General features: G+C 34.6%; 2 protein-coding genes across 3 annotated transcripts; both read right to left on the reverse strand.

Moving 5' to 3' along the window:
• Nucleotides 1-611: 611 nt before the first annotated feature.
• LOC125218314 (S-adenosyl-L-methionine-dependent methyltransferases superfamily protein) lies at nucleotides 612-6,330 on the reverse strand. 2 transcript variants are annotated; one of them, XM_089064970.1, is made up of 13 exons: nucleotides 6,212-6,239; nucleotides 5,991-6,052; nucleotides 5,801-5,906; nucleotides 5,594-5,687; nucleotides 5,417-5,466; nucleotides 4,772-4,821; nucleotides 4,425-4,533; nucleotides 3,754-3,814; nucleotides 3,594-3,646; nucleotides 2,087-2,179; nucleotides 1,729-1,792; nucleotides 1,538-1,645; nucleotides 612-1,101 (listed from the first exon to the last, which is right to left on the reverse strand). In XM_089064970.1, the coding sequence occupies exons 3-13, from the start codon at nucleotides 5,825-5,827 to the stop codon at nucleotides 860-862; spliced, it is 951 nt and encodes a 316-aa protein (XP_088921096.1). In that variant the 5' UTR covers nucleotides 5,828-5,906; nucleotides 5,991-6,052; nucleotides 6,212-6,239; the 3' UTR covers nucleotides 612-859. The 2 variants fall into 2 exon arrangements, with proteins under 2 accessions (XP_088921096.1, XP_047975915.1); XM_048119958.2 differs by lacking the exon at nucleotides 5,991-6,052 and having other exon boundaries at nucleotides 6,212-6,330.
• Nucleotides 6,331-9,998: 3,668 nt separating this feature from the next.
• Nucleotides 9,999-12,428, reverse strand: LOC125217815 (glycerol-3-phosphate 2-O-acyltransferase 6-like). The gene is made up of 2 exons (XM_048119353.2): nucleotides 11,730-12,428; nucleotides 9,999-11,002 (listed from the first exon to the last, which is right to left on the reverse strand). Exons 1-2 carry the CDS (start codon nucleotides 12,345-12,347, stop codon nucleotides 10,115-10,117), a joined length of 1,506 nt encoding a protein of 501 aa, XP_047975310.1. The 5' UTR covers nucleotides 12,348-12,428; the 3' UTR covers nucleotides 9,999-10,114.
• Nucleotides 12,429-13,111: the final 683 nt, after the last annotated feature.

The raw sequence follows: 13,111 nt of genomic DNA on the forward strand, positions 1-13,111 counted from the left end.
TGCTCAAATAAAATGCCTCAACTATCTTGGGAGGAAGGAATTACTATATAATAGAGTGATGTTAATTGTAAAACTATTTTTCGAATTGATGGTCATTGTCAGTCCATAATATTTGAAAAATAAATGTTTCTCGACCATAATATGGTCAAAAAATAAATAGTGGAGTACTCATTTTTTATTGGTCCGGGCCGGGAGCTATTAATTTAATTAGACAAGCTTGTGTTGGGATATCAGAACATCATGTTTTATTATTAATTAATTAACTAATAAGTGGTACTTACTATTATTTTATTGGAAGAAGTAATACCCCCCCCCCCAAAAAAAAAGGTGGTAATTCGATTTACTAATCTATAATTTGAGTACGGCCGTCCACAATTCGGTATGTGCTCCACTAATTTATCATTGAAAAATCACAATTATTTCTCGACTTCAATAAGGTTTGCATTATTTCTTTTATCTTTTTAGTCGATGGGAATCCACAGGCACTACCTTAACTAAGCTCTGATCCCTTCAGAGATATTATCTAATAAAATTGATACAATATAAGAAGATTAGCATGGCTCTTGAGTCTTGCGCACGGATGTCATGCATAAACTGAAAAATGATGAACATAGTAGAAATTAGCATGACTCATTAAGTTAATTACTTCTCTATCGTAAGGTTGTTTATCCACCATCAAGAGGCCATCCCCAAGGGGCTAAAATCTTGAAAAGATTGACAATACTAATAAGTTACATGTGATGGTACAAAATTTCCAGAAAATATCAAGAATCACCGCCTAATAATTTAAATCCATCATACAGCAACCACTTGTATTTGCATCATTGCATGTATATTTTCATCTAACAAAGAAGGTTTCTCATGGATCAAGGGAAAGTTTTTCAAGACCTTGAACTCCATGGCTGGAAGCCTTCTTCATCTCCAGAGCTCGCTTGTACGGGGGCGCAATAGGAGGTTGTACAGGATCTAAGCTCTGGTACGACCCATCTGCACGCTTGGGAAGTGGATATGAACGATCTGAGTCGAACCCATTGAGGTCACCACACGCCAAAAATGGGATATACACCTTGTTAGGCCCTTCAAGCCACCCGCTGCTGCAATCTGTTAGCAAAACTTATGGTCAGAGAATACAGTAGAGGAAAAAACAAAATACTCCATGAAACTACTCTTTGAGGTGCTGGCTTTTCGCACTTATTATATGCATCTTCTTTTTCAATTTAGAAAGGGTTGATCATAGTTTGTATCCTCAACCAGCGGTTCTCAAAAAAAGTTATCAAACCTTTTCAATTAAAAAACCCCCAATATTGAAAAAGTTCCAGCATTATACAATCCAGTGATGAAATGATGAACCACTTCACTAGATTCTTAGGAGGATTCTTAAATAACAGCAACAAAAGTTCGCGTATGCAACACCTAAGAATCCGGCGAGGTATTCATCGTTCTGCCACCGGATTCAGTAATAGAGGGTATAAATCATAAAAGACTGAAAGTTGGGACACAAACTATGATCAACCCAAAAAAATGGCATCAGAATTACCTAGATCGTCAGCACCAGAAGGACTACCAATTTTCTCCAGGAGAAGATGCAAATCTTTGTGGTTGAATCCATCAGGAGGCGAGTAATTCTCACATACCACAAAAGCCTCTGTACAAGGAAACGAAAAAAGCATTTAAATAGCACGAAGATGCACGAATTATGCTTATGCTTATGGAGTCGAATTCAATTACCTATGCTTGAATTGCGGCTGCTTTTTGGCTTTGCAAATGTTACTTCCGTGAAAAATAATTTCAACTGTCAGGAAGGAGCAAACAGAGGAGAATTATTTAGCATGCCGCAAGGTTTTCATAGACAATAGTTATGTTGGACATTATTATTCTCTGAAATGTTAACAATTCAAGATTTATAATGACAATTGATAGGAAGGTCAGAGTAGTGCTGAAAAATATGAAAAAGAAAATAAACTGAGGGCATTTACGCTGCAGCCAAATCAGAAGAAGAATCGGACGTCAGTAAAGGAATCAGGAGAATAGATTACTAGTAATAATCTAACACAATAGATTTGTGAGCTATACAAGTATAACCCACCTGACAGTAAAGGAGACTAGTATCTTTCCCTCGAAATACTTTTGCGATAAACTTTCCACCTCTCTTAAGAATGTGGGTAACTATTGTCAATGCCTGCGAGTATGTTTGGGAATCCTCACATCAGAGTGAGGCTTGAAAATGAAAATCTTATGTAGAGAAGAGTTTATGAGCAAAAAGACAATAATGAACTTGCATACACCATATTATAGTGAACATGTAGAATACATTGCAAGTGAAAAGGAAAACTGACTAAACGAGTGCATTTGTTCCATTCTTTTTCATGATTACTATTCAAATTAAGCTTCCCATCACAAATATTGTTCATATTTACTAACAATAAAAGAGTAAAGTCCTTTTTTGGTCCTTAACATATGGCGATTTTATGATTTTGGTCCAGAACATTATGTTTTGAATTATTTGGTCCTGAACAAATAAAAATGGTCCGGATTTAGTCCATTATGGACGGAACTGTCAAAATTTGACGGCCAACACTAATTAAGTGAGTTTTGACGGATTAACAATTTTTTATTAGAATATTTAAATTATTTAGAAAATAAATAATTTAGAAAATAGATTAATAAATAAATAAAATAGAAAATTAATGTGTGTTTGCCTGTGTCGATTCTACTGGGTTTCCCCGGGGGATGGAATGAGCGCAACCGAAGGTGAAATTGAGGAGATTTAAGGAGGGGGGGAGGAGAGGGTGTCATGGTATAGCTTAGCGACGAAGCTGCCGCTGTCGTAGGCATATTCGGAGGGGCCGGAAACTTGTGGCAAGTGCAGATTTTGATGGTTTCGAGGGGGAAGTTAGCGACAGCGCAGAGGTGGGAGGATGGGAGGGAAGAGTGTGCGGCGGAACAGAAAGGGGGAGTGGCAGGGAATGGGGTTGCGCCACCATAGCTGGTGAAGAGGAAGCCGCCGACGTAGTGAATGTTTGTCTGACCTGCTTCGAACCGGAAACCAAATTGGAAATGAGACTTCTCCATGTATTTGAAATGAAATGAAATGAGAGAACTAGGGTTCGTGAAGTATTCTTGGGTTGAATGATTTGGATTGTTAAGTGTTCTTGGTGCAATGAGGAAGAAGAAAGAGAGATTTGGATTGTTGAGTGTTCTTGGTGTAACGAGGAAGAAGACACGTTCTTTTGGGTTAATTATTTAGAAATGATGAAAATTCTAATTCATTTGGGATTATTATACTAATTAGGTCAAAAATGAGTTAATTGTGTTTGACTGTTAGTTTTGTGACGACGGCGTTAAAAAAGGACCATTTCCGGACCATTTTTATTTGTTCAGGACCAAATAATTCAAAAGATAATGTTCTGGACCAAAATCATAAAATCACCATATGTTAAGGACCAAAAAGAGACTTTACTCACAATAAAATTCATAGGATTTCAATTTGCAAATAAACACAAATACTGCTGTTTTAGAAATAAATGCATACAAAAATCTCCAGTAGCATACAAAAATCTCCAGTATAGCAAACAAAAGATAATAATACTAACCGCCAATATGAGTTGGGACTGGACAAATTCATCCATGTCATGTAGGCCAGTTACTGAAATATGGAGAGGAAACAGGTTTAGAGATGGATGATAATCATAATAACAGAATATGTGTACTATAGAGTAGAAGGAAGTCTAAGTTGAGGATTATTCGACCAACCATCAGGTGCTCCATCACACACGACAAGATCGGCCTTGCCTCCATCAAAATGTCTGATGACCTAAGATTGAGAAACAATGGAATGTTGGAATGAGGTCCTAAAAGAATGCGATGTGATAGATAAACTAAGAATCTGAATGCTATAATGGAGATATTAATACGAGAAAAATACAATTCAAATAGAACTTCAGATTTTGGGTTTTAGGACCCATACACATAGACCAAGTAAATTCATATTGTTCAGGTGATAGCAGAAATGAACAAGAAAAACAATGAATAAGTGCATTAAGTTTCTATGCTTCTCAAGGACTTAGAAGGCTTGACGAATGACAATCAGCATAAGCAGGAATATTTGAAATAACATCTACATGGATGATAATAAATTGAAAAAAGTAAGATTTATAAATTATGTGGGTGTGGCCATTGCACAAGACTGCTTTGACTGGTAGTTCCAACTTCTTGCTTAATCAGACCTTGCAATTATTTGTGATTCCCCAAATTCCAATTTGCATTTTGTAATTAGTTAGGAAAGTGAAATTTAAAAGTCGAATCCCAAAACTATTCATGCTTCAAAGTAAGGAATAACCTATGGATGGCCTCGAGATTAAAGATTAATCACATGCACAAGCTCAACAACATATAGTCTGATAGATCAGGAAGAAAATGCACACCGTTTCAGCAGTGCGAGCATTGGTAATATCCCCTTGAACTTGAATAACACCTTCTATTGGAGCCATAGGCTGGAGATCGATTGCAACAATAAGTGGTAGATCACTATCACTGCAAGTTATCAAGACGACAAAATACTCATTGTTAGACACCGTCACACAAGTTAAAGCAGCTGATTAGATATTCGAATTACATATTAAGAGTTGAATCAAGGATCAGTGGACCACAAACACGGAGGGTGAGTCTTATGAGCACATTGTCTATACAGCACCAATGTGTAAAATATAGATTAAATCATCCCAACACAGAAATGAGCGCAATAGTAAGAAAATACACTGTTCAGGCATACTTGGAATTAGGTGAGAGCTTTGCTGGGAGATAGAGGTTTCGACTCAAAACCTGGATAGAAGACAAGGCACACAAGGTTCAGTGAAAGGAAATAAAAATGCAAGAATCGCCCAGAAAAAAAGGTAAGTAAAGCAACTATAAGATCTACTGAAGTGTAAATCGTTGATAGATAGTGCTTAGGAAAGTATAGTTTTGATAGAATACAATAGCCTTGAGAAGTTGGGGAAGAAGGAAGCTTTTGAAGTTGTATTGAATAAGTACGAAAAATAAAAGATATCGCATCAGCATAACTTCAGAACACAAATATTTGTGATGCTGTTACATCTGTTTCAAAAGTTGTTCAAATGGTGATGTATCAGAGGCTTAAAGTTCAAACTATTTGTTCTGGAACTACATAACTCCCAAGGGTATGGATGAGTTTACTCTGAATGGGAATGCTTTGATATAGAATTTGTTTGTGTGTGTGCCTTTGTTGTTCATGTCTTTGATATGATATGTACTATGTTCTTTGAAATTTGTCACTTTCTTTAATATATGAACGTCTTTATATTTTCTCTCAACATATATGAGTGCTTCCAGCAATAAGAAATCCATATATCCCATCAACATCTAACTTTTAATAAACTCATCACCAAATTACAGATACCTGACTCCAGCTCCCTGGTGCTGCACACAAATCTACTACTCGCTTCACCCCTGTATATTAACATCACATTATCATTTACTTTTTATATAACATAATAATGAAACTGCACCATTTAATCAAATAAAGATAAAGTGAACACGCTGAATGTATTGAAGGATCAATCCAGTGCCTACAAACCTTCGAATATGTTAAATTCCTCATCAATCTGTAGCAGTTTGAAGGCGCTCCGAGCACGCCATCCTTCCTCTTTGGCTTTCCTATAGTAAATATCCTGAAAAAATCAATCAAACAAAATCCCAGATAGGAAACACATCACTAATATTATAGTATTAAAAAAGAAAAAGGAGAAACTTTAGCAAGAAAATGGAGAGGAGCTGAAGTTACTCTTTTATCTCTCGACGCTTTCCCCATTGCTCTCAATTAAACTATTTCCTGGCAGCCAAACTTCCTGAATAAAAGATGAAAACTTCACTCCTGAAACTGGGATTTCCTGAGAAAAACCAGAAAATCAAAAATAAATCAAAATTGAAGCGTTTTTAAGTCAGTAATTTCTTCAAACAGTTTATGCGCATACAGAACAAGCTCATTCAGCTACGTTACTCTCAGCTCAAAATCCACGTATGCCTTCCAGATCAACTACAAATATACCCAACAAACCTAAATCTCATTGCAAGTAAAACTCAATGGCTTTGTAGTATCATAAAATTGTCATTGACATCTAATATACAGGTACCCAAATTGGAAAAAAAAAAAAACTTCTAACGAGAAGTTATCAATCGTCAAGTCGCAGAAAACCTAGAAGTTTTGGACGGCGACGGCGGCGAGAAATTCCGGGCGACGGAGATGGGATGGAGGAGAGAGAAACAGCCTTAATGATAGTACTCCATATTGTAATATTATTCATGGGCCAAAAGTTTTAGGCCCAGTATGAAATGAAAATGGGCCTTATTTTTGGGCCATTAAATATGTGATCAATTTTAGGATGATAACATTTTGGGTAATTACACAACTAATACAAAATATTTTATAAGTATTTATACGATACAAAAAATTTATTTCGTGTTTTATTTTAATAAATTTTTTGTTTATGCTTAAAAAGAAATACAACTCAACTTAGTTGAGACGGAGGAATTCTATTATATTATTTTATTTTAATTACACAATTTTCCTCATTATTTCAGGTTAGTACGCCTATATAGATAAAAGCTTAATGTCAAAACACATAGAATGGCATAATATATTGAATTGAAATTGTGGATGAACTTTTTTGTAATGCAAACTTTAAACATTTAGTACAAATGGAGTATGAAAGAAATGTGAAACATTTTATATAAATAAATTATATAAAATAATACTTAGATTTTGAGTAGTATTAGTATTTGTTAACAAGTACTTCATCCGTCCACTAAAAATAGTTTTGTTGGTGGAAGAAAGAGATAAATTGTGTAAAATAGGAAAAAGAAAAAGAAAATTGAACCTGTGCAGAACTTAATTAGAACTTTTAATCGCGGACGAAGAAATAATAAATTATAAATAACTTTATATTTTTATTAAGGAATTAATTTTGGTGGATGGATAAAAAAATAAAAACTAAAAAAATGAGATTATTTTATATGCATAAATGGAATTATGTTTAAGGACCAAGCCTCATTATTTCACTTTTCTAAAGACTTAGATTTTTTTTTCTTCACGTTTATTCTGTTCTTTTTTTTAATAATTTAAATCCAAAGTATCTATTAGCGGTCCAATAACTAATCTTTTCGGCGATTTAGTGATTCAAAGTGATTGAACCTATTATCGTTGATTTAAGTATAGAGTCATTGTCACTCAATTAAATTACATCTCTTGTGTTTCTTCACATTTATTAGTTGCATTTAATAGTTGCACATGCCTAAGCCCGAGTGCTTGGACTAGGATTTTCGTAGCATAATCAAAAGATATTCTCTCATTTGATTTATGTTGAACTTAATAAAAAAATTCATTTTTCATAAAAAAACATTATATTTGAAATTTCATCCTACCACGCCCGTGAATCCTAACGTGCTTCATACGACCGAGGATAATGACTCGGATCCAAATATAATAAAACACAGGAATAGTTATAAAAGATAAAGTTTAGTTACAAAAATTACAAAGATCAAATATTCGGATTCAATAAAAGTACAAATGAATTTCCAATTTGTCGTCGGATTTGATATGAACTTAAATCGGAATGCCTGACCTGTTTAGTACTGCATCTTATATGTGAATGTATGCTCTGTTTGACGTATGATTGGTCATCCAGCTCACAATACAAGTCAGATTCTCATGAATTCATGGTTTTTATTTCATTTAATTGAAGAAGAAGCTTTGAGGCTGGAAAAGAAAGAAGAAAATGTATGGTTGAAATCAGGCAATCAATTCGTCGAACAGTTGGCGGACCACGTGGGATTCATTAATAACCTATGTAAATAATTCATTTTTCTAGATTTTTTTCGATTGGTTGAGCGATACATTAATATCAATAATTTGTTCAAAGTATTTACCAACGTTTATTCAAAAAATCTTAGTTTTTTTTTTATATTTTATTATTGGAGAGTGTTTGTTTTTTTAAGAATGGATGGTCATTAAGAACTATAAAAAAGTTTTTGAATTATCGACGTAGATCAGTTAATAACTAAATAATGGATTAGCAAATACAGTATTATGTTGTTTATTAAAATTATAAATCAAGACTTTTAAAGTTTTTGTCTAATTATTTTTAGTTTATTCTTGATGTTTTCACCACATGAATGATTCGCCCCCGTTTTGATTAAAAAGATATTATTTCAATTATTAGTCTCCAAAATTGATAACATCTCACATTCAACTATTGAACCGAATCAATAAAGAACATCTCAAAATAGATTAATTGATCATACATGTGACAAATAAATGTAATACTTAATTTATGGAGACATAAATGCTCACACCCCGGAATTTGTTGCAACTAACTATTCATTCTGGTGTTTATTAGTGAGAGCATTGTAATGAATAATTGTAGAAAAGTTAATACCTATATTTCATGAAAATAATACAAAATTCTCATGAATTATAAAAAAAGAAAAGAAAGGCGATTAAACTCATGGACAGACAATTTGTAAAAAATGTAATATTTAAACTTCAAAAAAATACTTCACCTAAATATATTCTATACTTTAACCAATAGTTCTAGCTTCTTCTTTTTTTTGTTAAATCGGAATTATTGTAATTTAAAATAAATTTTATAAATCAAAGCATTTTATTCAAACAAAATAATTTGAAATTTACAATAATATTATCTGCATCACTATATGAATACACATCAATATGTGGTAGTGGACATAGATCAGAACCAAATCGTCAAACTATAAACACATATGTGTGTATGTCACGAAGATATGAAACATTGCAAGATCATTAATCCATCTTGATCGGGTATAATTGTATAAATGATATTAATTAACAAGCAATAATTAAGTAGGTTTAAATTTTTTCTATAGTAGGTTTAAGTTTAACACTATACAAAGTGCAATTATGGAATTTTTCGTTTTAAATTGGTACACTAATTGTACATTGCGAAACTAATGTGGATAAATAAATTGCGAGAGATCACTATTACGTAATTAATTGCAGTAACGCCTACAACGCGTGACAGCCTCAATTTTAGTCGATACAATAAAATTATATTAGCATTTATACCAAGTCGAACAACCCCTACTATTGGAAAAGTCATAAATAATTTAAGACATGGTATTCGAAGTTGATCTACTCCATTATTAAGTATAAGTTGGTACTTAGCGTCTACCCAAAGCATGACTCTGCGTACTAAGCGTCAACGCATGGTCCGTCGACGAGTAGTGACGTACTTACGCACAACGGCCTTAAATGGCTAGTCGGATTTTTTTTATTAAATTCATTTCTTATGCATAAATATATCCACTTCACACACGTTCATCTGCACTTCCTCATTTCGTTTTTAATCTTTCTTTCTTTACTTTCTTTAAAAAAAAATCAAAGATTACGCAATCTATCATTTGTTCCATCTTCCCTTTCAATACATTTTCAAACGTAGCACAACTATTTTCTAGGAATTTGATCGAATTTATAAATAGTAAACCTAATGAATATAAATTGTGTTAAGTACTTATGCTTTTCACATGACATAGATGCAGTGAATAGAGATAAATTGATAATGGAGTACTTGGACAATTAAATAATTTTGAAAAAAAAATCATGCACCGAGATGACATTTCTCTTATAAATATAAGTTAGAGTAATAAGTGTCGCAAACGGACAATAATGTAGCTGAGAGAGTTGTTGAGGAAGTTGAATACTATTCATTTAATAAATCAATCAAAATTTTTATAACAAATTATTTTTTCTATGTTGCTAATGTATAGGGAGTACCTATTATTACAATTGTAACTCTATGGGCTCTTTATAATTAATTCTTTATATAGAAGTATAAAAGTGTAATTTACAATATACACATGGAGCATATACACGAATATTATTGAAATATATAAAGTAAATTAAACAAATTACAACAAACTTTGCTTAGAACCTCAAGCTCGAACATCCATTTGCATATTTTTCAATTTATCGTATTTTGTCATGGAATTCGATTCGAGTACATGATTCTTTAAATAATAAAGTAAGAAACTCCACAACTAATTAAACAATTCAAATACATATAGTTCACTTATTTTCTTTCAAATCTTTTTCCTTGTCGGAACGGACCCTCCCGTCCGTTCCGGCCATCATCAAATACTTATCCTTTCGGGTCAAACTGGTGCACTCGAACCCGAGTGCACCGCCCAAAACCCTTTGAATATAATTCGCAACCTCAATCGCAGACCTCCCGCCTCTAATTGTGAGCTCCGGAGGCAATTGGTTCAAAAACGTGATCTCAAAACTAGGCCTCGGGTTCATGTACACGAAATACGGGTCAAGTAACTTGAATCCCCGGGTCGTCGTCCCGTAAAACACGCTTTGCTTCACGTTAATTGCAACGGGCACGATTCGGTCACTCAATTCGGCAAACAGTGCGCTGAACCGCAAGAGGAAAGATTCTCTACAAGTGGTCCCCTCGGGGCAAATGACCAAATCGCCCTCCTCCAACAAACGCTTTATGTTGTCGGCGTCCTTTTGGCGCTCTCGCGACAATGCGACTGCTTTGATGGGTGAAATGAACTCGGAGAACTTACTTATGCTGTAAGTTACACAACTAATCTTACGACCAAGTGCCACTGCAACGACCACTGGATCAAGGATGGTCCGGTGGTTGCAGACAAAAAGGACCCCACCACCGCTACCTGGTGTGGGTGGCGGAGGTGGGTTTCCCTTCACGATTAGCTTGATACCTAATAGTTTGTAGATGTACCATACAATTTTTTCGGGAAGAGGGATTGTGAGATAAACTCTCATAAGAGACAAAACGAAGCTAATCGGCAACCATAGGAATGTGACAAGTGCGACAAGTGGCGTTGGCCGTTGGACTAGGCGGCCCTCGTGAAAAATGACCGGAGATAGAAGCTTCTCTCTTGGTAGGGGTTCGGTTCTAGCCTTTGGCACCATGTATGCCTCCTGCATAATTAACACTAGGATTGAGTAACGAAATTATTAAATAGAAATTGAAATGTTACAAGATATTTTGTTACATTTCTATAACAAATCTTTTATTTACAATGCCTATGCACATCGAAAAATATACACATGGACATGGCTTAAATCTTTTAATGATACGAAAATGAATTGAATCTACACTACTTTGGTGTACAATTAATGAATATGGGTCCCAATTACGTGGGTTATAGGGATGATATTACTTCTGGATAAAAAGTTGAAGTAAATATGATTGGTGTCTATTAATTACATACCATCCCTTTTTTAGCCAAAGATATAAATACAATATAGTAATAATTTGCCACTAGGTATTGACAGCAAGGAGGATTTAAATGGAACTAAAATCAAATACTTTTCAACCACTAGCCTAACTTCTCGATACATATAGTTAGAATAGCCAATTTATCAAATTCAAATAAACATTAGTTTATAGGAGTATCACATATAAATATACATCGAACACATTTTTTACGTGTTACAAAATGCTTAACCCAAATAAATAGAGTAGCAAAATATCAGCCTATAAGCAGTTAAAAAAATAGAAATAGTTGTAAACAACAATCACAAAATACACGATAAAGTATTCACCGCAAAGGTAAAATCACACAAAAACAACGAACATACACGAATGATCGGAAAACCAATCTACACATGCAAATAATATAGAAAATGAAGTGATTATTGGTACCTTGCATTTGGACATGAAATGGTGATCACTCTCCCCATCTCCAAGTCCCAAATCAGGCAAAATTGAACCAAATTCTTGGACAAGAGCCATTTCCTTAAATTTTCCAATAATAACTCCCGGTTTCTTAACAAATCCCGAGGCACGCCCCCATTTTGTGACGTCCAACTCTGTTCCAACAACCTTATCTGCCCCAAAATAGTTCTTGCAAAAGTGTTCAGCCATGATTCTTGGAGTGGATGCAATGATGTACCTCTTTCCAAAAGAATTGAACACCTCCCACGTCTCCGGATTCACGTCCCCCGCGTAGAATTTGGGGAGGACGGACTTGGAAACGAGCTCAACGTCTCGGATCCTCAGCCCCGCGAACGAGATGAAGATGAAGATGCGGATGGCAAGCGATTCGGAGATGAAGAGATTGACGAGGTAGACAATTGGGACGGATGCGAGGAGGATTAGGGCGCGGAGGAGGCTCCCGGCCTCAAGGGCCATGAGCATGAAGTACGGGAAGGCATCCCTAGACCGCAGGAGGGTGCCGTCTAGGGTTGCCACCACGGTGTCGTTTGATCGATCCTTCGTCGTGTATTTCGACGTTGAGTCGAAATGCCGACGAGCATGCATTTTTTTTATTTTTTTTATAATTTTTTTTTGGTGGGGAGAGTGTGGTTGAGGAGTTTGATTGTTTGGATCAATATGTGTGAGGTTGTTGTGTAACTAAGGAGGGATTTAAATAGAGTTGGGCAACATGGGCTCACTAAAGTAGTTGGTGGCATTAAGACTAGGGTTTGGTATGTGGTTGAGAGAGAGAATCTAAAATAAAGTTTTTTTTTCTATTTTTATGCATATTATGAATATGTAAATTTCTTCCTATTTTTAACCCTTTTGGGTGATTTATCGATGTTTAAATGCATGATTTACCGTGGTTCACTGTTAAAAAATTACAAGTTACCAAGAGACAGATTCGTCGATGGACCATGTTATCGACCGATTACCAATGTATTTCATCCACCAACGAAAAATAAAAATATTACCGACGGATATCGACGTTAGCACGGACAGAAATTTAATAATAGTGAGCCAATATTTTGATTTGTAATTAACACAATATTAAGTTGTTGTTCATTCCGTCAATAAAGCATGTTCTTAAAAAAAATTAATGATAGTGAGTCAATATTTTGATTTGTAGTAGGCTAAATATTTTTGGAGATCGAGAAACATGGCTTTGATTCTAGAAACTAAAGTCTACAAAGCCATAATTGTAATTAATTTTAAGGTCATAATTCAAAAACTCAAGAAAAAACAGTAAATATGTTAAATGCGAAAAAAGGGGTAAATTTATTGGCATCGATTAATAATGTTATGTTGCACAATATAAATTCATTGGC

Source organism: Salvia hispanica, chromosome 1 (assembly GCF_029641045.1).
Source record: "Salvia hispanica isolate PSC_SH4W2 chromosome 1, Shi_PSC_v1, whole genome shotgun sequence".
NCBI classification, from domain to species: domain Eukaryota; kingdom Viridiplantae; phylum Streptophyta; class Magnoliopsida; order Lamiales; family Lamiaceae; genus Salvia; species Salvia hispanica.

Bases quoted from the DNA above. Each gene is read 5' to 3' on its own strand.
- LOC125218314 (XM_048119958.2), bottom strand. From the start codon at position 5,827: ATGGGGAAAGCGTCGAGAGATAAAAGA. The intron at 1,793-2,086 runs GTGGGTTATACT...CCTTCCTGACAG, and splicing joins CTAGTCTCCTTTACTGTCAG to TTGAAATTATTTTTCACGGA. The intron at 1,646-1,728 runs GTAATTGAATTC...TTCCTTGTACAG, and splicing joins CAGCCGCAATTCAAGCATAG to AGGCTTTTGTGGTATGTGAG.
- LOC125217815 (XM_048119353.2), bottom strand. From the start codon at position 12,347: ATGCATGCTCGTCGGCATTTCGACTCAACGTCGAAATACACGACGAAG. The intron at 11,003-11,729 runs GTACCAATAATC...TTAATTATGCAG, and splicing joins ATTTCATGTCCAAATGCAAG to GAGGCATACATGGTGCCAAA.